At 54.4% G+C, this 26,758-nt stretch overlaps 14 protein-coding genes across 14 annotated transcripts; 6 read left to right on the forward strand and 8 right to left on the reverse strand.

Moving 5' to 3' along the window:
* Nucleotides 1-209: 209 nt before the first annotated feature.
* On the reverse strand, nt 210-1,403 carry RHO25_001073 (uncharacterized protein; the record flags this gene model as incomplete). Its single annotated transcript, XM_023593682.2, has 1 exon — nt 210-1,403. One exon carries the CDS (start codon nt 1,401-1,403, stop codon nt 210-212), a length of 1,194 nt encoding a protein of 397 aa, XP_023460043.1.
* A 2,059-nt stretch (nt 1,404-3,462) lies between these two features.
* On the forward strand, nt 3,463-6,035 carry RHO25_001074 (uncharacterized protein; the record flags this gene model as incomplete). Its single annotated transcript, XM_023593683.2, has 3 exons — nt 3,463-3,642; nt 3,697-4,896; nt 4,995-6,035. The coding sequence occupies 3 exons, from the start codon at nt 3,463-3,465 to the stop codon at nt 6,033-6,035; spliced, it is 2,421 nt and encodes an 806-aa protein (XP_023460251.1).
* A 417-nt stretch (nt 6,036-6,452) lies between these two features.
* On the forward strand, nt 6,453-6,940 carry RHO25_001075 (uncharacterized protein; the record flags this gene model as incomplete). Its single annotated transcript, XM_023593684.2, has 3 exons — nt 6,453-6,480; nt 6,555-6,694; nt 6,752-6,940. 3 exons carry the CDS (start codon nt 6,453-6,455, stop codon nt 6,938-6,940), a joined length of 357 nt encoding a protein of 118 aa, XP_023460263.1.
* Nucleotides 6,941-7,099: 159 nt separating this feature from the next.
* Nucleotides 7,100-8,119, reverse strand: RHO25_001076 (uncharacterized protein; the record flags this gene model as incomplete). The annotated part of the gene is made up of 1 exon (XM_023593685.1): nt 7,100-8,119. One exon carries the CDS (start codon nt 8,117-8,119, stop codon nt 7,100-7,102), a length of 1,020 nt encoding a protein of 339 aa, XP_023460046.1.
* Nucleotides 8,120-9,842: 1,723 nt separating this feature from the next.
* On the reverse strand, nt 9,843-11,075 carry RHO25_001077 (uncharacterized protein; the record flags this gene model as incomplete). The annotated part of the gene is made up of 1 exon (XM_023593686.2): nt 9,843-11,075. One exon carries the CDS (start codon nt 11,073-11,075, stop codon nt 9,843-9,845), a length of 1,233 nt encoding a protein of 410 aa, XP_023460047.1.
* A 135-nt stretch (nt 11,076-11,210) lies between these two features.
* Nucleotides 11,211-11,843, reverse strand: RHO25_001078 (uncharacterized protein; the record flags this gene model as incomplete). Its single annotated transcript, XM_023593687.2, has 1 exon — nt 11,211-11,843. One exon carries the CDS (start codon nt 11,841-11,843, stop codon nt 11,211-11,213), a length of 633 nt encoding a protein of 210 aa, XP_023460044.2.
* Nucleotides 11,844-12,067: 224 nt separating this feature from the next.
* Nucleotides 12,068-13,939, reverse strand: RHO25_001079 (uncharacterized protein; the record flags this gene model as incomplete). The annotated part of the gene is made up of 1 exon (XM_023593688.2): nt 12,068-13,939. The coding sequence occupies one exon, from the start codon at nt 13,937-13,939 to the stop codon at nt 12,068-12,070; it is 1,872 nt and encodes a 623-aa protein (XP_023460045.1).
* Nucleotides 13,940-14,627: 688 nt separating this feature from the next.
* Nucleotides 14,628-15,132, forward strand: RHO25_001080 (uncharacterized protein; the record flags this gene model as incomplete). The annotated part of the gene is made up of 2 exons (XM_023593689.2): nt 14,628-14,765; nt 14,821-15,132. The coding sequence occupies 2 exons, from the start codon at nt 14,628-14,630 to the stop codon at nt 15,130-15,132; spliced, it is 450 nt and encodes a 149-aa protein (XP_023458411.2).
* A 377-nt stretch (nt 15,133-15,509) lies between these two features.
* RHO25_001081 (uncharacterized protein) lies at nt 15,510-16,739 on the reverse strand (the record flags this gene model as incomplete). Its single annotated transcript, XM_023593690.2, has 2 exons — nt 15,510-16,479; nt 16,531-16,739. 2 exons carry the CDS (start codon nt 16,737-16,739, stop codon nt 15,510-15,512), a joined length of 1,179 nt encoding a protein of 392 aa, XP_023458412.1.
* A 1,304-nt stretch (nt 16,740-18,043) lies between these two features.
* Nucleotides 18,044-18,895, forward strand: RHO25_001082 (uncharacterized protein; the record flags this gene model as incomplete). Its single annotated transcript, XM_065602073.1, has 4 exons — nt 18,044-18,198; nt 18,252-18,258; nt 18,316-18,726; nt 18,782-18,895. 4 exons carry the CDS (start codon nt 18,044-18,046, stop codon nt 18,893-18,895), a joined length of 687 nt encoding a protein of 228 aa, XP_065458145.1.
* A 338-nt stretch (nt 18,896-19,233) lies between these two features.
* Nucleotides 19,234-21,069, reverse strand: RHO25_001083 (uncharacterized protein; the record flags this gene model as incomplete). Its single annotated transcript, XM_023593692.2, has 1 exon — nt 19,234-21,069. The coding sequence occupies one exon, from the start codon at nt 21,067-21,069 to the stop codon at nt 19,234-19,236; it is 1,836 nt and encodes a 611-aa protein (XP_023459508.2).
* Nucleotides 21,070-21,203: 134 nt separating this feature from the next.
* RHO25_001084 (uncharacterized protein) lies at nt 21,204-22,804 on the forward strand (the record flags this gene model as incomplete). Its single annotated transcript, XM_023593693.2, has 2 exons — nt 21,204-22,654; nt 22,711-22,804. The coding sequence occupies 2 exons, from the start codon at nt 21,204-21,206 to the stop codon at nt 22,802-22,804; spliced, it is 1,545 nt and encodes a 514-aa protein (XP_023459511.2).
* Nucleotides 22,805-23,387: 583 nt separating this feature from the next.
* Nucleotides 23,388-24,534, reverse strand: RHO25_001085 (uncharacterized protein; the record flags this gene model as incomplete). The annotated part of the gene is made up of 2 exons (XM_023593694.1): nt 23,388-23,871; nt 23,939-24,534. 2 exons carry the CDS (start codon nt 24,532-24,534, stop codon nt 23,388-23,390), a joined length of 1,080 nt encoding a protein of 359 aa, XP_023459510.1.
* Nucleotides 24,535-25,233: 699 nt separating this feature from the next.
* On the forward strand, nt 25,234-26,555 carry RHO25_001086 (uncharacterized protein; the record flags this gene model as incomplete). Its single annotated transcript, XM_023593695.2, has 2 exons — nt 25,234-26,184; nt 26,235-26,555. The coding sequence occupies 2 exons, from the start codon at nt 25,234-25,236 to the stop codon at nt 26,553-26,555; spliced, it is 1,272 nt and encodes a 423-aa protein (XP_023459505.1).
* Between the last annotated feature and the right edge of the window lie 203 nt (nt 26,556-26,758).

Raw genomic sequence — 26,758 nt, forward strand, 5'->3', positions numbered from 1 at the left:
CGACTTCTCAGTCGCGGCAGCTTTGATGTGTATTGCGTTGTGCCATGAACGTATGTACTGCCCATGCAATCTTAGGGCTTGGAGTCAGCCTTTCCCCGATACGACCTCCCCGATTTGTGACAGCGCATGTCGATCTACGAGAGTGGCTTGCACGGCCGATGCGCGCAAGTATATGTACTTTTTGGAGATTATGCCATCGGTCGGCGTGTTCACCCTGGTGGCACGAGCGAGTATTCCCGATCACGATGCAGTTTGTGGTAGAACTGTTGCATCGGGGCGTCGATGAATGAGCCTGGGTAGATGAAGTCGAGCAGCACGTTCCGAACTTGACTCCAGTACGCCAATTGTAAGTCTTGCATTAGGCTGTACAGCAGCTGATGATAGAAGGTGACTGTTGACCCGCAAGTCACGCTGATCACAAAGACTGCCCACAGTGCAGCCTCGGCGGACTTTTGGTCTTGCAAAGCGGCGTGGTCGAGCACCATGGCTTCGTTCCATGCGGCTTGCAGTCCGAGATCGTAGTTTTGATTTCCAGCAAAAGTCGCACCATCTACCCGCTGACCTTGAAAAATGGTCAGACATACGCATGCCAGCCGCAGATGCTTCGATATGGGATGATCGCTCGACTGCAGCGGATCCAGGACAGCCGTCGTGGCGGTGTTCATCACGATGTCGAAGAGTAATTCGTTCAGTCGGTCTTGCACACCATTACTGGCGTAGTCGAAGCAAGCCGTTCGGCTCAGCAGGACCATGAAGTCGTCAGATATCGTGATTCGCGTCTGTAGCGTCGTGAAGCCACGGGGAAGCGCGATGGGTAGGCGTCGATTAAACAGGCCGCGATCTACCTGCACTTCTTCCATCTTGACTCCACTGTCTGCGATGTAGCCATGCCCGCCGACCAGTACGTCGTTAGCATTCTTCAAATCGGGCCGGCCACCGGAGGCAAGAGCAGCTGCGCCGGAAACGAATGAAGCTGCAGTCAAATGCAGGATGTTGGTGATCCAATTGACCAAAGGCTTCAGGATGCCATCGCTGTCGAAGTTGTCTTCGTTCCGTCTCGGATCCGGGGCTGGAGGCTGGGGCCGTCGTGGCTCCTGGTACGATCGTTGTGAATGGCTATGGCTTGGCTGCGGCCTCGGTGGGTTGTTCGATGTTGTGGCTTCGGCTGGTCGAGGTGGTTGATTTGCCTGCTGAGTCTCGCGGTTCCGGGCTCGGGTTTCCCTGCTTTGGGCGGCACTCGCACGAGCAGCTTGAGCACGAACGATGCGGCGCGAGGCCTCACTATGTCGTCCTCGCTCCGACACAATGACCAGCGGGGGATTGCGCCTCGGGCCACTGGCGTTGTTGCCGCGACCCGGGGCGGGTGAGTCGTCCGCCGACGAATTCTGTGGTGGCGATTGCATGGAGGGCCTCGAGCTGGTGGTGCGGTGGGTGAAACATACAAGGGCAGGTCGGGAGGCGCAAGGCGAATGGGTATGAAGTCGATGTCAGTAGCGCGGTCGGAGGGAAGCAGTGCCCCGGATAGGTGAGTGCAATTTTGTGCTTTTGGGGGACGTCGATTGGGGCCTGGACGCAGCGACAGCTCGTGCTCGGGCGTCGTGCATCAGCGGACGTGTGCAGCACAGCGTGAAGAAGAAGCGAGGCATGATAAATGACAGGCGCTGGCTGGCCGGCAGGATGCAGATCATCTCGTCAAGTGCATTTTCCACGATCTAGCAATGCAAGCAGAGGCTCTGCGGCTCGACGAGACAGATAGGGTGCAGCAGCGCACCCGAGCGAGCCAGCCATGTTTGCATGAGGCTAGAGCAGCAGGCGCGATGTACCGTCGCGACGCCAAGGGAGGGCTCGATGGACCCGGGACCGATGAGCGCGTGTGGTCGCTTCCTCGCCAGACGACGGCGCCTGCCAGGCGTGCAATGATGATGTCGCGAGCAGGCGCGGCGGCGAATGGCGAGCGGGCAGCAGCTCCGTCGCCGCTGGTCATGGCGCTGCTGTCATAGCACAGCAGCAACGTGCCAGCTGTGCTGTGCAGCGAGTGGTACCACAGATTCTTCAGAGCTCCCAACGCCATGGCGACGTCATGAGCGCGGCCATGAACGACATGCAACCCATGTTCATCTTGTTGTTGTTCGCAGCGCTGCGCTCCACTGCACGCACGCCATGGCGATGCTGCCCGCTCTCCGTCGACGCCATCACCTCGCCCATCACTGGGCCATAGACATCCACTCCCGTCATCCTGCTCGAATGCGTGCGGTGGGAACGCCGACGCGCCTCGGCAGCCTGCTTCGGATGCGCTTGCGCCAACACGGCTTGCCCGTTTCGAGGTAATGGAGAGTACAGTAGTCGAAGTTGCGTCCACAAGTACACTGGCCAACGCGGCAATCCTGCGACCGATTCATGCTATGCTCCAGTATTTGTAATGGCGCACGCCGCCACGCGAAAAGCTGCCGGGCACCTCGCACTCAACTTTGTCCGCGCGAATTGGCTCCTGCGGCGACTTGGTTTTTCTCGCTCTTGCTCCTACGGACCTGCGGCGCTGTCGCCATCGCTCGGTCACAAGTGATCGGCGGCATGAACATCACTGCCGCGATTGGGTCAATGCATCTTCTCTCGCAATGGGGCAGATCGACTTATGAGATCGTGATTTCCTAATCCGCACTCGATGGCTACATGCAGTTACGGCAAAGTCTGTCCTGAGCCACTGCAGCCTGCTCTTTTCGACTCTCGACTGATATGTCTCGGAAGTGGGATTGCCAGTGGTCGACACGTGATTGCAGTTTTAGCCCGCGAAGGTTAGTCAGAATCGCGATCGTGTCAATCGTGATTCGTCTCAAAGTGGTTAGACGTGAAGTGGCATTGAATGTGGACTCCATTAATATTGATGATGAGACGAATTTGACGAGACTCCATTTCTGCTGTTATTGACACATTCTCGTGTCTCCAGGTTCCAAGAAACGTGCCAGACTCCGACTTCATCCCTACGTCATGTGATTCTAGTTATTCCCGGGGAGTTGCGGGGAGAGCATGCATCCTGCGCGACGTAAACAGGACCGATGATCTGTCCAGCTCAGCCCTACGGAACAACCACATGGCCGCGATGCCTCGCCGCCATCTGCAACCGACGCTGAGATGAATATGCCCACCGAGGCAGCACGTCCGCGACCATCTCGTCGTCAGCTCCCAGTCGCACCAGAGGCTGTAAGGAGCGACCCCATGATGATGGAGCTCGCGGCGGTCTAGTGTGTGTCAAATGACCCCAAGACCATTCCTTCCTTGTCCCTCGCCGCCAACCGCCTCGCGCCGACAAATTAGGTTCACAGAATCGACGCTGGTGTGTGCGCGTCCGCGAGGGATGTGGGAGAGCTCCAGCGAAGCACACTGCTGCTGCTGCTACTTGAAGCAGCACTCGCTTTCTGCTTTCATCGTCCTGCGAACAGCATCCTCATCACCTTCATCCGCAACATGCGCGCTCAGGCAGTGACGGCGCTGGCAGCCGCTCTGCTCAGCGGGCTCAGCGGCGCTTCGACGCTGACCCCGCCCGTCCTGCCGTTGATCGTGAGAAATCCATACCTTTCCACCTGGCTGGCCGATGCGAGAGAGGAGCCATGGTCGAAATGGCCCATGTTCTGGACGGGGCAATCGGTATGTTGACCAGTCGCGAGTCTTGAGTCTCCCCAGCTTGCTGAGCTTCCCCAGATGGGCTTTTCCGTGCTTGCCTCTGTGCCAGAGACGTCCACCGTCTATCCGCTCCTCGGCCGTCCTCACGATTCTCTCGACCGCGAGAGCAATCACTACAACCTTGCCTTTCCAGAGTACTTGGGCGCCAAGTACGACGCGTCGACCACGAACCTGACCTACGTCATATCCAACTCGAGCTCCAGCCAGAATGTAGAGATCGTGTTGTCCTTCCTCTCGCCTATTACGCCGACTTCCACCCTTCGCCAGGCGATTCCTGCGTCCTACGTGACCGTCTATGTCAAGGGCGACGTCGATGTCAACGTCTACATAGACGTCAATGGACAATTCGTGAGTGGTGACCGCGGATCACACATCCAATGGGCACTCGAAGAAAAGAGCCAGAAAGGCTCTGCAAAGCTGAAGACCTTCCGCGTCAAGAGGAGTAACGAAGAGCTCTTCACTGAGAAATGGGACCGCGCTGAGTGGGGTACCCTGCACTTCACCGGTCCCTCGCACACTGCCCACGAAGCTGGTACTTCTGGCATCCTGCGACAGCGATTTGCGAAGACGGGTACCTTGCAGAACTCGGTCGATGACGCTTTCCGTTCCATCATGGACGAGGAGCCCGTCTTCGCCTTCGTAAAATCTTTCAATCTGAGCTCTGCCAGCCAGCAGTCTGGCACGCAGCAGGACAGCGTTGTATTCACAGTAGCTCACACCCAAGATCCGGTCACTCAGTTCGCCTCTAGCCGTGGTCTTACTTGGATGAGACCTCTGTGGATGTCGTACTTTTCTTCCGATGCCGAGCTCATTGACTTCCATTACACCGATTTCCATCACGCCCGAGCGCTGGCGCTGGACTACTCACAACAGGTGGCTCGAGATGCGTATGCCAGCGGGAGCGACAGTTACAAGGATATCGTCGAGCTGAGTGCTCGACAGGTCATGGGTGCGACCAGTTTCAGCGGTACGCCTGAAAATCCGATTTTGTTCTTGAAGGAAATCAGCAGCAACGGGAACTGTCAGACTGTCGATGTCATCTTCCCTGCCTTCCCATTCTTCTTGTATACGAATCCGAGGTGGCTCGCCTACTTATTGGAACCGCTGCTGGAGCACATGCTGAGTGGCCAGTACCCGAATGACTATACTATGCATGACCTCGGGACCCACTTCCCCAACATGACCGGACATCCAGATGGGCGGGATGAATACATGCCGGTAAGTGTTCGCTCAAGAGCTTGCCGTCATGGCCTGCGCTCGGGTGTTGAAACGCATTTCCTGCGAATGGAAGGTGGAACCCAACTGACGAATTTCAGGTTGAAGAATGCGGGGACATGTTGATCATGGGCCTGGCGCTGGTGAACAGCTTGACGTATGATTCTGCAGAGACAGCTCAATCACCTTGGAGCGCGCTCGGGGAGCCGAAGAGCCAGAAGGAGCTGCAGATGCAGAGTGACGATGCTACACCGTTCTCATTGCCTTCCAGGTTTGGAACTCCTGAAGGCATATTTGGTCTCGACGATCAATTTGGCGGCGTCACGTCTAGCCATCAAGCGAAGAAGTGGCTGTCTCGCACGTACCGTTTGTGGAAGCAATGGACGGGATACCTGGTGGACTACTCACTGTATCCACACAACCAATTGTGCACCGATGATTTCGCAGGATGGCTTCCATTGATGACCAATCTCGCACTCAAAGGTATCATTGGCATCAAAGCGATGAGTGAACTCGCCGAGTTGAGCGGCGAGACCGGCGACGCCAAGTACTACCGCAACATTAGCGAGTCGTACATCAAAGAATGGGAGAAGCAGGGGATGAGCCGCGATGGAGGTCGAGCCAAACTCGCGTACGATTGGCACGGCAGTTGGACGACACTGTATTCTCTCTACGCTGATGCTCTGCTGTGTTTCCATCCCAGCACGGAGGCGGCAGAGAGCTCCGTCGCAAGCTCTCGCAGTGGAGGAGTGCAGGCGCCTCTCAATCCTGGAGCCAAAGGCAAGGCGAACTTCATTCCTGACCGCATCTACCAGACTCAGTCCGACTGGTACGGCGTCGTCATGCAGAAGTATGGCTTGCCTTTGGATTCACGACATCTGTACACCAAGAGTGACTGGGAGTTCCAAGCTGCGGCAGTTGCGAGCAAGAAGACACGATCACAGATTCTAGACAAGGTCGCCACATGGCTGAACGAGACAGCATCAGACCGACCATTCACTGATTTGTACAAGACTGAGGGCGATGGTGGCTTCCCGGGGCCCAATTTCTTTGCTCGACCTGTCGTGGGAAGTCACTTCGCTTTCCTCACGCTTGAGAGGGCATGCCAAGGTAAGGGAGCGGCGGCTTTCGACTATCCATAGCTATGGACTGCAGTGCGACATGATAGGGTGCGTGACGACAGGTGTAGCACGGAGCTCCGCACGCGTCTGCAGACATTGCAGTGTGTGCTGCTGCGGCAAGGACAAGGGGACAGCTGGATCGCAGCTCGGCTACCTGACAGATTGCATATGGGCGGGTTTGGAGGAGTCGCTTATGTATGCCTCAAAAATCTTGCTGAGTAGAATTCCGCCCGCTTGTTGTGTCATTGTACGTTGTGTCGTTGCTCTGCATTGCTCGCTTGGCTGCTTACTTGCCTGCGGACCACAGACGGTGGTTGGAGAGCGCGGGTACTGCCGCAGCCCCATTGGCTCACATGCAATGCAAGCACATCGTCGTCGTCGTCGACGACTGGCAGCAGTGCACACCACGAGACATCGCGACACGCCGCCCGCACCACCATGTCGTCAGGTTTTGGGCTCGCCGGAGGTATGGCCATTCCTCGAGCTGCGCTTCTGAACCCACTCCGAGCTGCTCTGGCTAACCACGGCACGAACTGACAGGTCCCTCCCGTTGCTTTCCCTTCTGGCAAGAGGTTCTGGCGTGTTATGTCGTGAACACAAACGCCGAGGACGACTCGGGCAAGAGGAAGTGCCAGCCTGTCCTGGAAGACTACTACGAATGCCTCCACCACCGCAAAGAGGTACGCTCGCTGCCCTCCGATCCCGAAACCCTGAATCTAACCCGACAATGGCAATAGGCAGTGAAGATTGCTGCGCTGCAAGCCGCATACCGCAAGCGTGAAGCCTCGACGGCGCGAGACGATGCCCCCAGCGCCGGTCAGATACGAAGTCTTGGATTATTGGACGCCAGCAGGGAAGAGAGGAATGTGAAAGCGGCTTCATTACTACCGGGTGCGGAGAGCAATTTGCCCGTGGGAGCGAAGTAAAAGACGCAGAAGCGGAGGTACGCGAGAGACAGAAAGACGACGTACATAACGCGAATCGGTCAATATGAGCACAGCCATGGAACTTGTATTCTGAGGGCAAGCAGAATGATGCTTTGCAAGGAGCTGTTTTGTGCCTGGTGCACTACTGCTCGCATTCTATCATGCTTTCACCTCTTCTAGAGTGCCTTCTTCTGTGAAACGGAATGCTGCCCAGGACCATTGACGATTGCCGTCCCTCTCCTCTACTATCTCCAACACATGTATGGGCTCCTGCCGAACTTGTCTCTCCGTTGTGCCCTGGGTCACAGTTCTGGAGGGCAATTGATGCAGATAGAAGTGCACATCCACCAGATAGCCCAGGCCATATCCCACAGCCGGCTTGATCCTGCACGATTTGAATCTGCTGAGAGTTTCGTCTTCGGAAACTAGCTTGAAGCCAGCTTCTCCCAGCACGATTGTGCACAGGTTGTATTGCTGCGTGACCTCTGTTATCGAGCGAAGCAGTGAGGTCAACAGCGCTTGTCCTTGTGTGTAGTCGTTTTTGATGATCGGTGTCATCACATGGGAAATGCTATCCACGATGAGCAATCTTTTGATAGTGGTGCTGGGAACTGGTGCGCCCGGATGTGATGGGCTCTTCTCCGGCGATTCATCCAAGATGTCCTCTTCATCTTCACTGTCCTCAATCGTTGACTTCCGTAGCTTTGTCATTTCAGCCGGGCGTTGCTGCTTCTGTTGCTTCTCGGCATTGAGCTCCTCGCCAAGTTCTGCTACAGCTTCCATCATTCCAATCCGATCAAAGACTTTGCTGATCTTGAGCCGCTTCAGTGCTTCCATTGCATCACTTTGACCTGGGTGAAGGGAGCTGCGCAATGTGGCATGAAGTCTCCGCACGTCAAAGGTGAGAGTGCTATCAATGATCGTTGCTGTCGCTTCTGGACAATGCAGCAGATGCGTGGCGAGCAGAGCGCGTGAAAGTTCCCGAGCTCCATGTTCTGCTTTGGCAGTGATGCAGTGCACTTTGCCGTAGTCAAGTCCGCCTTCGAAGGTGTCGTCGATGGCTTTACTCCCAGTGAGGAACTTGTCTTGATCTGTCGGATTCGCTTCTTTTTCGTCGTCTGTAGCATGTCCGGGCTGCCAGAGGTCTTCGGCGGTTGTGGGCACTTCGAAGGAGTCCATGTCTGAGTAGTCTTAGCTGTACTTGAAAGCAGTTCTGTCATGAGCGATAAGGCGCTGGCGAGCGCAGTCCTGGAAATTAGCGGCGTCTTGAGTGATGTTCCATCGTCAATGTGACTGCCGTCTCTTCGCGTGCGTTTTCGAAGCTGCACAGGCTCCGTTCGCGACTGCCAAACGCGCGTATCTGGCGCGTACCTATCGCCTTTCAAGACTCATTCGGCCGTTTGTACGTCTCTACGGCATGGAGCTGGAGCACATCAAATCGAAAACGCGAGTTTCTCCCCCACTCTCAGTCTTTGCCGAGGGGCACAAAAGAGATTTGAAGACAGTACCTTATGGTGCAAGCTTTAGCCTCGAAAGTCAGCAGCTGTTCGCTATCCCCTATGAGATCAGGTCTGAGCATCCATGCCGACAATGGAGCATGGTATGGACGAGCTACTGGAAGGAGTATCTGGAAAAAGTGGAGCCAGCCAATATTGTCATGTGTTCGAACCTGAACAAAATACGCTGTGCACTTAAGCAGGGTATCAATATACGAAGCCCTATCACGCTTGTGTACAGTTCCATATCTGCCTTCGTGGACAATTTCCTGAATTTGACCAGCCAAGGTCAATGCCAGCATTTCGGGCATGAGAAGGTGCAGGGTGTGAGATATTCTGCCACAATAGAAAAGCGATCAACGTTTTGCGTAGATCTTACACGCAAAATACTTGCGAAGCAAATTCTGTAGATATCAGAGTTGTTGGCCTCAGTCAAATTGCTGACGGAGAGCTGCTAGGCTGATTCGCAGTACTGGGGGATGCGAGAGTGCCAAGGGAAAATTTTCACTTCAACTTCGAATGCATATATCTCGACAAGCTGAAGACGTACTGAGGCCAAAAACACAGAGCTACTGCATCTAGCATAGAGAAAAAGAATGGAGCGACCGAAGTCAGCTGTAGGTCCGCCTGGGGATCTGTAGTGCTGTTAGTGCTTCAATCGGCATGTAATCTTGTAGAATTGAACGTACCGAACCCAGAATCTCCTGATAACGTAGAATCGTAGTCAGACGCCTTACCATTGGGCCAACGGACCCCAAGACGATAGGTATAAGCCCTGGTTGATGGCTGTCGAGCATAGCCAAACGTATATGAAGATTTTCAAAATTGGGTGAAATGACCTCCGAAGTCACGCCGATGCTGACTTGAGCCTTCCAGCCCGACGCTATCAGCAGAATGAGCAACCAGCACTGTACCTAAGAGCTGCCTAGCAGACCGCAAGTAGCTGTCAAGAAAAAAGTGCAGGTGAAGTATTTTGCATGCAGGTGAAATTTGCTTTCATCTCATTTGGAACGATCGTGGGCTATTTTGCACCTACATACCACGAACGTTCAGTAGTCTACATAACCACTGTCTACAGACCCCTCATCCTCCTCATCATTCTCGCTCAGCAGCGACGAACCAATGACCGAATCATTCCGTTTTTTAATTTCTTCAGCTTTTTCGGCCTCCTGTTGAAGGAACAGTTTGGCACTCTCGTCCCTCGAAACGGAATATGCATATCGAGCCCAATACTGTCCGAGGGCAGTGTCCCAGTCTGAACCAAGGTCCCAAGCTCTGATCTTGTCCGTCTTCTTTGGCCCATAATGCTTCCCAGCTCTACGACAGTGGTAGAACAGGGAGCGCTTATCTTCGGAGACTGTGCAGCCGAGGATCTCATTGATGAACGACGAGGGCGCAATGTGGTACTAGTACGGATCTCTGGACAAGCCCTCAGGGTGTATCTCTGGATAGCGAAGAAGCTTTCTGGCGAAAGCGTTTTTCTCGCTATACTGCCAGAAAATGTTGATCGCTGCCAGCCATGCTGGGGCTTGGAGCACAGTATCAAAGCCATCGACCCAGTGGGGATTCCCTTGCTTTGGGGATGTGATTTGGTATTCAATGGTACGATGATGGTTCTTCTCAAAGCGAACGTTGTGGACCATCGGTACAGCGATCGTGTTCGTCACGATGGGCGACTTTCCGTCCTTTTCGACAGTTTCATCAGCGTACGACTGTGCGCTCTCCTTGGAAGGATTCTCCGGATGGCTTCCACGCACGCCAGAAGCTTTGTCATAGCCCTGTTTCTGCATCTCTCCGAGCTCTTTCAAATAATTAGCGATTCCATCGTCCTCCTGTGAATTATTGCTACTGTTGGTCTTGCTGATGTCCCCTTCTACGCCCTCAGATGTTGCTGGAACCACTTCATCATCTTGCTCATCTTCATCTGGGTAGCAATGAGATTGCGTCTTTCGACAAAAGCTCGAGCAGTACCAAGCCTCGCCGCACTTCTCACAAGTGTAGCAATGGGCATTATGAGTGCTTTCCGGGCTATGTCCACATGCACCGCAACTTTCAGCTGGGCCAATGTTCTCGGCCTTCGCTGATGTAGAGGGTACGCGAGGCAAACCTGTGCCAAGGATAATTTTCTGGCGGGGATACATGTGTCTAGTTCGAGCCATATCAGCGTGCTTTCTCAGAGCGTCATCCCCGCTCCATGTCCCCGTGCTGTCCCAGTAGAAATCCTTGTCTGGTATAGGTCTTGCTTGCATCTCATCCCGTGTGCTCTGTCTGACGAAGTCCTTGGCGGCTGACTGCTCATGGTCGTGCCAGATACCATCGTTGTAGCAATTCCGACGAATGAAGTGTGGGTCGAAATGCCCACGTGCCTTCAGAGCTCGAGTATCGTCAACCGTATCTGGCACATAAGCGGTCAAGCCTCGGTTTGGGTTATCAGGTGTGAGAGCACGTAGTTGCTCGATTGGTGTCATAGGCCTTGTACCAGGAGACAAGTCTGCAGGCGCAGAATGGCAGAGAGATCTTGATTCCTGGGGCTTGTCCGCCAGCTCAGCGCTTTGACCTTGCGGTAGAGACCATGGTGGGCCAAGAGCAACAGGAGAGTAGGCTGGTAGCCCACTCCCTTCTTCCTGACGCAGCTTCATTACGACTCCGTAGTCTAGCCTTGGCTTCCCCGGGCGTCTTTGGTCAATGCCTGGTTGTATAGCCTTCCTGAGCAGGTTCAAGATTCTTCCCACGTCCTCGAGTTGCCTGTCCAGCTCTTCTTTCGCAGCGGATCTCTATTCCGCTTCCCTGCAGATACGGTAGCATTTTTCAGCCTTGACGTAGTGGTCGAAAGCGTAAGAATATACTGCGCGCTGATCAAAGTCGAGCGCGATTGCAAACATCTGAGTTGCCCATTGATAGCGTTCTGACAGCGTTGGGTGCGGTTTGCGCATTGCTGCTTCCAGAGTAGCTGCACCACGCACTAGCGACTTGGACATCATGAACGGGCTGAGCGATACAGGCGTGGCTGAGCGCGGTCGCAATGTTGAGCCGTCAATGGTGGAACGCCGCCCAATTGCAGAGTGCGAAGGTTCGGACCGGTATGCTTGTGGAAGATCTTGATGCTGGTCTTCGACGCTAGGTACCACAGCTTCCTCTAAGGTCGAAGCCGAATGAGAGCGTGGCGTACTAGCCCGATGTGATGAAGCACCACTCTCGCCAGTCAGAAGGCTCCAGCCATCCAGTGCTCGGCCGGAGTGATGAGGATTGCTGGCGTTGTCGGCAGCGTTTTCGGAGACGCCGGATGCTGCAGGGCCGTATGCGTCTTCATCGGTCATTTCGACTGTGTTTGGTGTTGTTACTGCCATAGCAACTGGTGCTAGCCTAGGTGTTGGTGGAGGTCGCGCTGTGCCTTCAGCGTCCTCCATATTGAAGTCCTCCATCATGCAAGTATTGTCGTCCCTCTGACACGTCCCGCAATGCTATGCTGTCCACAGCTGGAGATATCGTAAGAAATACACAGCGAGAGACGCTGAGGTTGTAGTGGGAGTTCGTGTCATGTTGCGTTTGGGACAAAAGATAGGAAGAACCACACTCTGGCTCAAGGAAGGTGGAAGTGAAACTGGTGCCAGTTCCTGCCCGGCTGTCTAGCTTAACTTATCTTGTCTTTCCATCGATCGAAAACGCCTTGGCCTTGGAAAGATGATTCCTCCTTCTGCCAAGTTGTTCTTTCCATGTGCCGTCGGGCATTCCACGCACGAACAAACTTCCATATCTCGGTGTCTGCCAGATTCCATGCTTCTATCGTCCGCTTGTTTACTGCAGCCGATCCTCCACCAGCCTTTTCCCCGCTGTGCAGCTGCAATTTGCACGACTCCAGAAGTGTAGCTTCTCGTCGCAAGTCTTCCTCTGACGGGATCGGGCCATCTCCGTACTCCGGCTTAGGCGCAGGTGGCCGTCTCTCTGGTCCAGGCACCGGCGTCTCGCTCTTGCCGTCAGCAAGAGGCTCTCGAGGCAACTGGAATCCAAAAATCCAATCCAGCTCGTCTCGGTCGTGTTCGTTGTCCTTGAGAGGCGGATCCTCGGCCGAGAGCCACAGAGTGCGAAAGCTACCCAACTCAGAGGCGACGGTGTCCTTCATGGCTGGCAAGCGAGCAAACGAAGAGATGCCTGTGCCCAAAACCAGCTTTGTAGCAGCCAAAATCCACACGTCTCTTGCCGTAGATCGTCTAATTGAGGAGACGTTCCAATCATCGTTCTGCTTGACGAGAGTCTGTGTGGTCAACGGGTGCGGTACAGTTCCGACCTGAAACAGATCGCTATCATTTCGAAAGTATACAGATGCTGTTATTGGCACGTTGTTGGAAACGCAGGGTTTGCAGCGAGGCCGATTTGGTGGGCAGGAGGCCGGGATTGGAGAAACGGCGCACTGCGAGAGGTTGCGTGCGATGTCAATTGCCGGCTCGACAAGCGCTGAAGTATGCTCCGGCAAAGGCTTGACCACAGCGATGCCTCTGGAGAAGATGTTTTGCCAGGTCAAGTGAAGATGGCTGTTAATCAAGACAGGCAACATGGCAAACCCATCGCCCACAGTCTTGGGATCGTTCAACTTCTCTGCAATTAGTTCGTACTTGGTGGTGATGGTTGTGTTGCTGTAAAAAGCGATGCCATCGTGCTTTGGGTCTACCGTCATAATATCATCCGGAAGCGCCTCGTCCATGAACTTGACTCGTTTGATTGCTGAGGAGCGAAGTGCTTCCTTGAGAGCAGCGTCAATTTGCTCTGCAGTGCCCACGAACAAGCCATTCTCCAAGCCTTCGTAGCGCGTAAGCTTGGGGTATTCTCCGCGCCGCAGGAAAGATAGCAAGGGGTCGTCATAGGGACCCATGGGCAGCGCCATGTAATTCGCCAGGATGCCTCCCCTCATGCTGCTCCAAGCGAGCCATCTCATGATTTCCTGCTCAAAGGACTTTTCCAGCTGCAGGCCTTGCACATTGCGGAAGAGTGGATTGTGCATGGCGTCGGATCTGCTGAGCACAACAGGTCGGAAGCCCTTCGCCCACCACGCTTTCCTCCATATCTGCACAAGCTGCTGTTCGGCCTTCTTCCTCTTGTCGTCCGACTCACGCTTGTCGTAATATGTATAGATTGGCGCACGCTCCTGCAAGGGGGGTAGCACGGCCCGCTGTTCGTCATAAACTACGCTGCTGCTGAAAGGGTTCTTCCACTTCCAATCGCTATACCATCTCGTATCGCCGCTACTGCTGTTGGCTTGCTCAGGAGGCGGGGTGTGAGCAGGTGTGCCCAGCAGAGGAATATGGTCGACGATATGCTGAGAGCCTGCCACAGCCTTGTGCACGCCCTCTTCCAGCTTCGGACCGTAGGGCAACTTCTGCACCAGATGATCGTAATCGTCTGCATTGGAGTTGCCCAGATAGACGATACTGAGCACCAGCACGATGGCAAGTGTCACGACGACCTGCAGTCGGCGGGGCAGGAAAGAGCACGGATTTCGAGGTGCCATGGTGAGAGAGAGGCGGACGGGACGACGGCGCTGGCCAGCAGCGGGATGGAAGGACTAGACGGGCATTCGAATATCGGTGTCGATGGAGCTGGCGATAGCACAGATGCGACTGGTAACTTTCCACCACACGATGTGGTCTGCGTGATGTTTCGTTTTCGATGCAAAGTCACAGAAGGAAGTGGAGACAGTGCAGCGCAGGACGTTGAGAGAGACAGTGGTGGTATTGGTGAAGGTGGTGCGGACGGCGCAATGGCAGCGATAGAGAAGGAGGCAGATCAGCACAGCTCACTTCGAGGGAAACGCGTCGCACTTCTCTCGCTATCGTCATCCCTGCAGGTCAAGTCCGGTCTTGGCACCACCGTCTTCAGCGTGCACGACGAGATCACGCCTCGCCTCACGCGCTCTGCTTTCCACTACAGCCATCCGCCGTCTCACAGCGGCGACGACCTCGGCCGGCAGAAGTGTTGTCTGCGTGGGCAAGTGCATGTGAGTCGCGCACACAATCAAAGCCGTGCATATCAGACCAGTTGCAAAGCACAGAATGGCAGGTCCCCGTGGGTTTGCATGCAGGAGAACCGGGTAACAACAGCATGCAAGAGAACGTGACCAAGAGCAGCACAACCTACTTCGCCCGCCCGGCAGCATGTCTCGCTCTCATCGAAATCTGTCCAAAGGCTCCGTCACCACCATGGGCGGAATTCTCGCCCGACCGCAGCGGACTACGCCGCGCACTGAGTCTATTGAGTCGCAGCGTCGAAGAAACGAGGCCGCTGAGATACTGCAGAGCTACGAGCAGCTATCATGGTATGCGTATCAACGCTGCGAGGTGTGACTTTACATTCGGTGCTATCTAGTAACCACCAGTCGCTGATCCACCGCAGACTCTGACACAAACACGCATTCATTTTCGCTGCATTGTGGCAGGCATTACCCCTGAACAAGAAGAGGCCAACGTGCACTGGAGAGAAGACTTTCCGCCGCGTCCGGTTGAGCCTTTGAGACAATCGACGTCGTCTTGTAGAGGCAAGGAGAGAGTCAGCTCTGGAAGTGGTGCCGATCCGAAGGAGATGCCACTTGATGCCGGTCCTTCCACCTCCATCATATCCAAGGAGAAGACCGTTGCGACATCTTCGAGTTCTAGAACGAGTGGCAGCGCAGCAGGGAAATCTGCAGTAGAGGGTGACGAGCAGTAAGCAGTCAGTGAACACAGTTGAGAGTCTACGAGCGGCAACGTGGAGATCTGACAATGAAAATGCAATCAAACACTACATGTGTATTTTGGAAGTATCGTACAGTTTGCACTAACCATCCCTCAAGAATGTACTTTTGTGTCGCGAACGAAAGGAAGTCGAGCACATGCAAGTTGCTCGTACACAACAGAATCCTAGGCGACCATCAAGGCCACAAATCGCTCCTATTCCTGCCCGACCACGTCGTCGCGCTTGTTGTACCAAGAATGCAGTTTGCGGAGATACACATGACACCATTGGCCAATGCCTCGTTGCGAGAACAATGCAGCCACCCCGTACAGGTGTCTCGTTAGAGGGGCCGCACTTCATCATATCCCTCCTCAACTCAGATCCATCACAGTACCCTCGCCGTCCTCGATCGGCGACACGAGAGACTCATCTTCGAAAGCGGCACGCTGCGCCAGCATGCGAGCGAATTGGCCGAAGGTGCGCGCCATGACCTCCGAATCGACACCTCGCTCGCTCATGACCCCGCTAGTCGCCTCCAAGACCTTCAGCATCTCCAATGCGTCGTCGGTCATTGGTGGACGAGCGGTGTTGAAGATGTTCGCCATGCTTGAGACTTGAGCTAGGGCGTCGTCGTTGGACCAGAACGTGTCGATGTCAGCGGGATCGGCGTCTTGTGGCATGAAGAATTTGCCACCTGGGTGGACCTCGCTCTCGTCCATGAAGGATCCTGCATCAAGGTCTTCGCCGTCTTCATCGACATTGAAGAAAGCAGCGCACTGCATAGCCACAGCGTCGGCTCCCTGCTTGCCCCCAGTGCGTCCGAGCATCTTTGGTCCACCGTCTTCGCCGATTTCTGGAATGTCATCCATCTTGATTGAGGATGCGTCATCTTCTTGCTTGATGCCCGAGTCGTCTTCTTCGCTGTCAACGCCAAGCGGGCCACGGAGGTTGGAGGCGAGCCAAAGACCGATAGTCTCGTCGTTGAAGAATGAGTTGACGTCAGCGGTGTCCATGAGGGTGTCAATGTCTTGGTCGCCGAACACCAGCGTCTGATCGAATTGCACATCGCGGTGGTCGAGTGGATGAAATCCGCGGTTCATGCCAGAGAACTGGTTTGGGACATCGAGGTAAATAGGCTGCGGCACCCAGATGGTGTCTGCGCTCTTGCCCATCGAGTATGCGCCAAACTTCGCCACATCATCCGGTTTCTCCTCGCCAAGTCCCTCCTCGCCATCTTCATCTTCGGCTTCGGTCTTGATGCTGGTTCTCTTGATGAGCTTCGACTTCTGAGATGCGTTCTCTGCCTGCTCTAGCACGTTCGTGGGATCTGCTGGCGCTCTCCTGTGCGGATTTTAGCGCTGCTGTGTCAATCGAAGCCTCACAATCACTCACCACTGTGTGGAGACCTGCAGATCGAAGCCTTCGCCTTTGCCTTTCTTGCAGTGGATGGCGCGCACATGACGTCGGAGGAACCAGGCGTACTTCCAAGGCTTGGTCGCCTTGTCACCGGTGCAGAAATTGCAGCGGACTTCGCATCGCTGAATCACGAGGACGCCATCAGTCGGCCAGGAGTGGGAGTGGCCAGTTTCGCAGCAACCCATGGTGGATGGGAAGCACACAGCGGGTGCAGTGGGTGGCTTTGATAAGTGCAGGTAACGATCGGAACAAGTGCGCGAGGCACGTCCGGCTGGCGGGAGTGTTTGTGATTGAGTCGAGTCGGCGGCTTCTTCGACCGTGTTGTGGCGTCGTTGTTGTCGTTGGTGTGGAGGTAGGTGAAAGCTTTCAGAAGAAGATTCGTGCTTGTACTCAGCTTGTCCTGCAGGAGGTGAATGAGACCCACGGAGGAAACACTGTTCACTCCGATTCACGTGGGAGTGAACGGGCAGCTGCAGTGCTGGACAATGCACTCAATGATAATCAGGCTAGAAGTAAATAGAATGTTGGATGAAGTAGCTTGATCTGAGGATCAGTTGGGTGAAAAGAGTGCAGAAGAGAGGGAACATTGCGTGCAAAAACATCGCTCGCAAGTGTAGCTCGCACGAGACAATAGCGCACCTCGACAATGGCTGTCGAAATGAGACCCACACCACTGATGTTATTGCGGTGGTGGACTTGAGCACCTCATTCAACTTGACGGGACTTGTCAAGCTCAGATCGTTCGCCATTAACGATATGCCTCTCTGCCACCATGCTTGTGCTGGCTTCTGCCGCGATACTGTCGAGATGCAAAGGCTTCTCGATGCGGTGATTTTGACACACCAACGGTGGCGGCGGCCACCTCCATCTCGCTACGTGAAGGTCTATCAGTCACAGTGAAGTCTCGAGAACTGTGATTCGTATCGGTGAGAGGGCTTCACCACAATGTGGGCTCAACGCTATTGAAGGCTGAAGGAACTTGGGATGCCATCGCGGTCTGCCGCAGAGTCTTTGGCTGTCAGTCCAAAACGCGTTTCATCGCGTGATGCTGCTCATATCTGCTATCGCAATCTTTCGGTGAATCTTCTACAACCTCCAATGCAGTTGCGGCGCTCTCCAGTACCTCCTCATCGACTCAGAAAGCCCTGGAGGACACTGCCAAAGTGCAGTTCCGAGATGCAATATCTCGTGCGTGACACATCCGATTGCGGGTGTTCAAGCCATGATCCTCGTATACAAAGTAGCGGTGTAACGATTTATCTGGGCTTGATCTGCGTTCTGTAGTCATAAGAAGACCTGGCAAGATAGGATGTGAAGCCGTTGGGTGCGGCAGCTTTTCAAGGTGAAGTTCAGCCCTGGCAACCTGCACTTCGGGAATTGCCGGCGGCAGCATTGGACCAGCCGTCACCTCACACCCTCCTGCTCAGAGCTCTGCGACATCCTCTGCACGCTCTGTCGACTGTCCACCACTCCCACCGCTACCGATACCATGTTCGCCGGCCGTGTCGCAGTCCGATCTGCCCGCGTGGCAGCACCGCGATTCCAAGTCGCCGCTACGCGCTCCTTCGCAGAGGCCGCGGCAAAGCCTGCATCAGAAACCCGACCTCCGATTGATGTCTATGGTGTGGATGGCACATATGCCAGGTAAGAGCTCTATATCGCGAGGCTGAGAGCGATCATCACTAACTGCATAATAGCGCTCTGGTAGGACCCGCATGCGAACTTGCGAGGCTTCGCGATAGCTGACAACCCGATCTCTAGTACACCGCAGCGGCCAAGAACTCCTCGATCGACAACGTCTCGAAAGCACTCGAAAACTTGAACGCGACTTTCAAGAAGGACCCAAAGCTGCAGGCTCTTGTCACCTCGCCAACTCTGACGGTCGAGGACAAGAAGCAAATCGTAGCCGAGCTCCAGAAGACCATCAGCGTCCAGGATAAGACCAACACCGTCTCCGGCTTCCTTAACACCCTTGCCGAGAACAACCGTCTGAGCGTGTTGGAGGGCGTTACCGAGAAATTCGCACAGCTCATGAGCGCCGCTCGCGGCGAGGTGGAGCTCACCATTACGAGCGCTGCGCCTTTGGACAACAAGACCGTGAAGCAGCTTGAGGCGGCTGTGAGCAAGAGCCAGTACGTGGGCGCCAGCAAGAAGGTCAAGGTTGTGACCAAGGTAAGTCGTGGACATAAGAGCTTGCAATAAGGCATAATCTGACAATTATACGCAGGTCAACCCAGAGATCCGTGGTGGTCTTGTCGTGGAGATTGGCGACCGCACGATCGACCTTTCGGTTTCCTCCAAGATGAGCAAGATGAACAGGCTGCTCCAAGAGACCTTGTAAATATAGTGAGCCGGAGCGAAGCACTGTAGACTTTGACTAAAGAGAGTTTCCTTGCGTACTGCTACATACCAGACTTGTACAGAGTTGACGTGACAGCATTCTTTTCCGTGCCAAAGACCGAACTGCCTATAACTTCCGGGAGAGACTATCTAAGACTTGCTGGAGAAGCTGTTTGCATGCTGGAAGAGGAGTCAGGATGAAGTGATAAGTGATACACTTCGCTGTCCAATTACTAATGAAGCATGCCGGTAAAATGGTAGGTTGATTGATCATTCACATCTAGTCATTGATACACTGGTCGCTGAAGGCCTGCTGTCTAATCTAAGTCATTCGTCACCTCAAGTCTTGTAGAAACAGAAGGCATGATAGAAGCTTGCGGCGTCCATTTCCTCCGCGTTGACGAGGAGTCCACCATTTGGTAGACTGCGGTCTCGGCTCAAGACGCCCATTCTCTCCGCAAGCTGGCCCAGCTCACGGTCCTCCGATTCATCCTCAAACACCTCACGGAAGCCTTTTCTGTACATCAACTCCAATCCGTAATCTTCTGCAAGCGCACGGAAAGCCTCCCACGGCACAACATACTCAGCTGCGTCCACGGCTTCTTCCAGACTGTAGTGATACTTCCAGCCGAAAGGCGGGCGAAAGATACCATCCTTTGGCAGTGGCTTGCCGGTCAAGACTTGCTGGCGTGGGAACTTGACGCTGTAGATGGAGTTGCCCCAGCTGAGCGGTGGTGCGTTTTCGTCGACTGGCGTATGAGCGCTGCCGTTGACTTGGGCGGCGGGAATCGGTTTCGGATCTGGCGCTGCTGCAGGTGCTGGCTCAGAGGGCTTTTCTGGATCCCAATCTTCATCGTCCTCGTTGTTGTTGGTAGTCGAAGGCTGTGGATCGCTTGGCTTTTCAGGATCCCAGTCGTCATCGTCGGATGCATCAGCTGGCCTCTCTGGATCCCAATCGTCCACCTCAGCAGGCTGGACACTTGATTTGCCTCCGTTCTGCACAGCCGGTGTTGATGCACCATTAGGCGTCCTCCCAGAGCCCTTTTCTAACGCGAGCAGGCCTTTGACTCGCGACGAGATCACGTCGCTATTTGGCATGACGCCAATGAACCGACCACCCTTCTTCAATGCGCCGGATACATTACTCAGCATACCTCGGGCCAGCTCCTCTGTCTCGAAAGAGTAGTGCAACGCAAACATCATGCTGACGACGTCGAACCCTCCGGAGGACATGCCACCTTGTATGATGCCTCCTGGACCAACGTTCGGATTGAAGCCCACTGCACGCACAACAGGCACGTCGATCAGTGAGTGGGCAAAGGTATCGTGAACGTAGAACTCCGCCTGCATGCGTGGACGACGCCCTCGACCGTTCTGTCCCCCACGGGGGTTGTTATGCCGCTGTTGAGCCTGCTCAATGGACACGTTCGCAATGTCACAGCCCACATACAGCACTGGGACTTGCGGCGCCTTTTCCCACTTGCCCAGATCACCTCCCTTTCCGCATGCGAGATCGATGACCTTCATGTCTGGTACTGGTATCTCGGGTCGAGAGAATTTCTGAATCAGCGTGGACTTGATCCAATTGTTCAGGCTTCGAAGGCCTTTGATCTTGCTCTCGGTGCTCCGCCATTCTCTCCCACGCTCGGGCACGGCATTGTAATGCTCTGCCACCAGCTCTGCAGCATTGACACTTCGGCCCAACACGCCTCGACGCGCTTCCTCCTCGCGCTGCCGTCGTTCGCGCTCCGCAGCTTCACGATTGGCGGCAGCAATACGGGCACCAGCGCCCGGTCGTTTCAATTTGCGAGGAGGGGATCGGTCTCCGTCTTCGTCGGAATCTGCTCGCGGCTCCGGATCACGAGGTGGACTGCGACGAGCGTAGGCGTTTGGCGTTGATGTCTTGCTTGACTTGGCAGCTCGTGAAGCTGGTACCTCGCGCTTTCTCTTTGGCGGGAGTCGTGATCGCGTGCCATCGTCGCGCGCCTCTTCCGACGGCATGTCTGCACAGATGGTGGGGGTAGTGACTGTTACCGCACAGGCGGCGGTGGATGCGAGCGGTGGTAGGGGGCATTCGAGAGTGGTGGTTGGATGTGACCTGACGTATGGGTCCGAGACGTAGTTTAAGGTCGCGCGTTCCAGCTGCAACAGCTTCGCGGAAGCTCGTGCTTCCATCTTCACTTCACCTTCCTGACTATCTGACAAAATTCACATCAACATCCCACCGCCTCCGTCTTGCCCGTGACCGAATTCCGCACTTTGAATCATCGTCCGCATCGTCACACCGCCACCGGCGCCCTCCGCCCACCATGGGTGAACCGCAGTACCTCTCATACCCGACACTGGCCATCGCTCAGGCCGTGTTTGCGCTGGCCTCACCCTCGACCGATGCCACCATCAAGCAGACATCTCTCAAGAGTCTCCAAGATGACATACAAGAGCACAAGATGGCGCCGCTGTACGCCTACCTGGCTCATCCACAGACCGGCAAACTGAACGCAAGCGGCGAAGGCAGCGCCGCACTTTCGCCCACTATCAGTAAAGCCAACCCCAGCACGAGCAGCGCCGCGCCTTCGCCTTTCCATCTTCTGCGGCGGACTAGCAGCATCAACCAACCCTCGATTCTGGGCGTGCTGGGTGGCAACCGGGACACAAGTGTCGAGTTGCCGTGGGACGAGCAGCTGTACGAGCGGCTAAAGGCCGACAACGACAAGGAGCTTGCCGACATTCAGAAGGAGGAAGACGACGCTGTGGAGAATGCAGGCGAGACGGAAGTGCAGGCAGCAAGAGGGAAACGTGCCGAGTTCTATGCACGCGTGGGCGACAAGGACAAGGCGTTGGAGGAGTTTGAGAAGCTGCTCGAAAAGACAAGTATCTTGGGCACCAAGATTGATATTGTGTTGGCCATCATCCGCATAGGACTCTTCTTTGACGACAAGCTGCTCGTCAAGAAGAATGTCGATCGTGCGCAGCAGCTGGTCGAGAGTGGGGGTGACTGGGACCGTCGCAACCGATTGAAGGCCTACAATGGACTGCACCTGCTCACGATCCGTGCGCATAGCCAGGCCGCACCGTTACTCCTTGACTCGCTGTCCACATTCACTTCGACGGAACTGTGCTCATACAGCTCCCTCGTCGTGTATGCCACGCTGGCTGGCGCAGTTAGCCTTCCTCGACGCCAGTTCAAATCGAAAGTGGTCGACGCGCCAGAAGTCATTGCCGTCTTTGGCAGTGCAAATGATACAGATCGTCTGTCAGCTCTTGCTGGCAGCGCCTCCGCTGGACCAGCAGCCGGCGACGAGGAGAAGACGGAATTGGATGACTCAGCAACACCTGTGCCTACCGCAGTCAATCTGACCACATTGGCAACTGGAACAGCATCCGCAGAGGCGCAGGCCAAGGCAGAGCCTAAGATCGACTTCAAGCCACTCGCCAGCATGATCCAGAGTTTGTACAAGGGTGAATATTCGACCTTCTTCTCCAGCCTGGCCGCCGTCGAGCAGAACTTCTTGTCAACAGATCGATATCTGTACGAGCACAAGAGCTGGTTTGTGCGCGAGATGCGGTTACGCGCCTACGCGCAGCTGCTACAGAGCTACAAAGTGGTGGGCTTGCAGTCAATGGCGAACAGCTTCGGAGTATCGGTGGACTGGCTTGACAAGGATCTTGCCCCGTTCATCGCCTCTGACAGGCTGCCATGCACAATAGACCGTGTGCGCGGCATCATCGAGACGCAACGTGCTGACGACAAGAACAAGCAGTGAGTATTGTCGCGCTGCGCTCATATCTACAGCTGAAGCTAACAAAGGATCACAGATACAACGATGTGGTGCGACAAGGTGACCAGCTTATTACAAAACTCCAGAAGTACGGACAGGTCGTGCGTCTACGCGGTAGTGAGCGAAGCTAGACTCTGCCCATGGTTTGACACTCGCGCGTACAACCGACCGACCACTGTACCATAGCTCGATCGCCTTACAAGTCCGACAAAAAGCACATGTTCTCGTGGAGGCATAGATGCATATTACGTGGCACTCTGCATGTGCTTCGCTCCATCCTGGCTTGGGAGCACTCGCAGAACGCACTTGCTTAGGCAGGACATTGAGTAGACGATATAGCATGATACGAAGTTTGTATGCATAGCGGGATGAGTTACGCATCGTCTTGTTCGTCTTTTCGACTTATGCTCACGCTCAAAGCGTAATTCCGCAGGATGTGTCTATGCCACTGAGTTTACTTCGTGCCGCAAGACACGGCCTCATCTGATCATCAGGTACATCAAGGCGTGATGTAGAACCAATACCATAGATGTAGAAGACATGCATGATATCCCAGAACGTGTCTGTCGTATTGTTTGCAGCCGCTACTCAATGCGCACTGCTGAACGCTGCAGTCGGGAGACATAAATGACTGCTGGCATTCAGCCACTTCGACATACTTCAAAGACTGATGCGCTGAGGTCCCTCATAAAGCACTTGCCTTTCGCCACAGCCTTAGTCTTGGAATAGCAGCCCAGCAGCGTATTCAACATTGCCATTGGTTGAATTCAATGCAGCTACCGCCTGTTGCTCGCTGAAACCCAGATCCTTCAAAGTGCTGATACTTTCGGCAGGAAAGTTATGAGCAGGACGCGGCAAAGACTCTTGCATGCCAAAAGGTCTGATGGGCAAAGGCGGAGGGGCGATGAGCGACGGTGTTCTCAGAATTCGAGACACATTTGCCACCCATTCCCAAGGTCTTTCGGAGCCGCCTGGCAGTGCATTGAAGTACTCCCAGCACATGACACCGCCAAAGTTGGGATATCGTGCGCGAAGAGCTTGGAGAACGGGTGCTTGACGAGGCCATTCGATGTGGCCTGGACCGTTTGCCGGGTTGGACATCAGACCCATCACGACCTTGTCTGCCCGCCAACCTACGCTCATGATGGCATCGTACCAGGCCGTAGAACTTGCATCTCCCCACCCGCAGTAGAATTGTCTAAAACATCACAATCGAATTAGTAGCTGCAAATTGAGCACAAGGCGAGCATTATCAGAGTCCGTACGTGTTATACCAAGCGATTTCATGCCCGCGCATCTGCTCGAGGAGTCTATAGTCAAAAGCTGGCCCGGAGAGGTGAGGTTGATTAGGCAGCAGAGCTGTGGCAACCGGGGCAAGAGTGATCAAGAACTCAGGACCAAAATCAGATCGCAATCGATCGATCAGTCGACAGGTACCAGGCAAACTCGTTGGTTCTTCAATGTCCAGATCCAGGCCGTCGAGACGATGTTCGCGAATCATATTCCGCAGCGGCACATAGTAGCTCTCGAATCGCTGAAGATCATCACCATCAAGGCGTTCATAAGAGCCTTTGGCAAAGCCGCCGAGCATGCCCAACACTTTGATGCCGCTCGCTTGGAGCCATGCCACTTCTCCCCATAAGGTGTTGAATTTCTCGTGAGACGGTGATGTGTCGTTCAAGGTCAATTCTTCTGGCTTGTCGTTGATGTGTATGGCAGCGATGATCACATGTGTCACGCCCGTGGAGTTGGTGATGAGGGGAAGCAAGGACACAGGCGGTCCATCATTTGGACCATGATGTGTCTGGTGGTAGACAATCACCCGTGGTCCTTGGCCCAATGGAAGGAAGGGTGTTGACATGTTGTGATGATGGTGTTACAGGCACAGAAGCTGTGAGGCTGTGATCAGTCTTGGCACCCGCCACATGGCCACAAGTGTCTTCTCAAAGTCGACTTCTTTTTCATTACGCTCGAACAAACTTTGCTCACGCTGTCGAAATGAAACAAACCTTCCTCTGCCCTTCGATATCTGCCATCTCACAAAGTTCCCTCTCAGCTCGCGCTGACGTGCATCAAATGGCGACACGGCTCTCCTCACCCCCCGTCCGATGATCTATTTTGGCTTTCTGGCGTAGCCGATGGCCGGTCCTCCGATCCTCCTTCCGGCGTGCATCCTGGACGACAGCACCTCCGCCACAGCTGATTGCACCGCTTCGGAGCTTTATCTTGACGCGCCCGACCTCTTACTGTGACACGCGACCGAATAGGCACGAGTCGGTCTTGTGTGGAAAGCGATGCGGCTTCTATATTAGTCCCGCTCCAAGGGCCCGGGGATCCTCACGTCAATGCCCAGTCCCAAAGCCGCAGTATGTTTGGACGGCTTTAGCCTTGATCTCGAGTCCTTGACTATGTAACTCGGCCCCAGGACACGCGTGAACCTTCAAGACATATTCGTTTGAGGTTCTGTAGGCATTAGAACCCTTTCCGCGAATTCCTTTGACCTTTCTTCTCTTCTACATCCAAACTCTCTGGGCCCGGCAGCATTGTCCCCAACTTCAACATGGCTGCTAAGAATTCAGGCCTCGATGTGATCATACTAGGCGGCGGTATAGCTGGATTGACGACGGCACTAGCACTCACCAAGTTTGCACCGCCCGACCAGATTCCAAACATCCGAATATTCGAAATCCGTCCCGAACCCGCCACAATTGGAGGAGCAGTCAACCTCACGCCAAATGCGCTTCGCATGCTCGATCACCTGGGAGCTTTACCGATCATTCGAGAACGCGACTATGGCCGTGACATCGACTATCTTGAGGTTTTCGACATCTACTCTGGCAAAATTGCCGAATCAGATTTCCGTGGACCTGAGGGCAAAGGTGTAGGAGAACCGCCATACAAAGCACTCCGAATCACTCGTGGCGATGCATTGAAAGGTGTTTTGTCAGCCGTCGAGCAACAGAAGAACATCACCATGACCTGTGGTAAGCGCACAGTCAAGATAGAAGAGACTGCCGACAATGTCACCATACATTTCGAGGACGGCGGATCTGCTACTGGTGACCTGCTCATGGGATGCGACGGCATCCATTCCGTGACACGGCTCAAGCATGTTGAGCCTGAGCGCAAAGCGACTTATTCCGGAGTGTCGAATGCATTTGGTTTTGCTCCCATCGAGCAGGATTTCAAAGTCCACTTCGAATGCACTGCAATCAATTTCGCCCGCAGAGGAATGCTTCTGACGAGTTTTCATTCTTCATCAGCCGATTCGGTATATGTTGGAGGCTTGATGCAGGTCGAGGATATTGGCTCCAGAGACGGCTGGAAGTCGGTTGGTGCGGATGCGGAGAGGACAAGAGCACAGCTTCTCGAACGCTTTGGTGATGCCGAGATTCCGTCAATCAAGCCACTGATTGAGAAAGCTCAAGACTTCTTCCTCTGGCCAGTCTTTACATTGTCGAAGGAGGGGAAATGGAGCACTGATAGAGTCATGCTTCTTGGAGATGCTGCAGTAAGTTTGACAAAACTGGTGTTTGCTTTCATGCTAACGTATCTCAATAGCACGCAATGCCTCCTCAAGGTGAAAGCACAGGAATCGTGTTCGAAGACACAGTACTGTTCGCACGCTGCCTCACGCGATGGATAGAAAAGGGCAAGCCCAACACGATGAAGGAAGCCTTCGACGCGTACGAGAAGCTGAGGCGGCCCCGCATGGAGGCAGCTTTCGAAGAGTCGAAGAACGTGGTTAAGACAGTATCCGATGCTGGATGGTTGGGACACAAGATCAAGACCTTCATTGTGCCATGGTATTTGTGGTGGAGCAAGACCTACCGGGAGAAGCATTTCATCGAAGACGTGACAAAGGCGGACTTGGGATATTAGAGACATTAGGGACGTTTCTTGAAACGCATTGATGATCATTGTAATTTTGGCGTTGCGGGAATATTGCACGATATCAACATGATTCATAGAAGTAAACCACATTTACACTGTCATTGAATTGCAATGCAGGCGAAAAGCTTCAAACAAACAACATGAGAAGCAAAGACGCACTTGACTCCGAGAATGTATGATGTGACAAGGTG

The sequence above is a fragment of the Cercospora beticola genome, chromosome 1 (assembly GCF_033473495.1).
Source record: "Cercospora beticola chromosome 1, complete sequence".
NCBI classification, from domain to species: Eukaryota; Fungi; Ascomycota; class Dothideomycetes; order Mycosphaerellales; family Mycosphaerellaceae; genus Cercospora; species Cercospora beticola.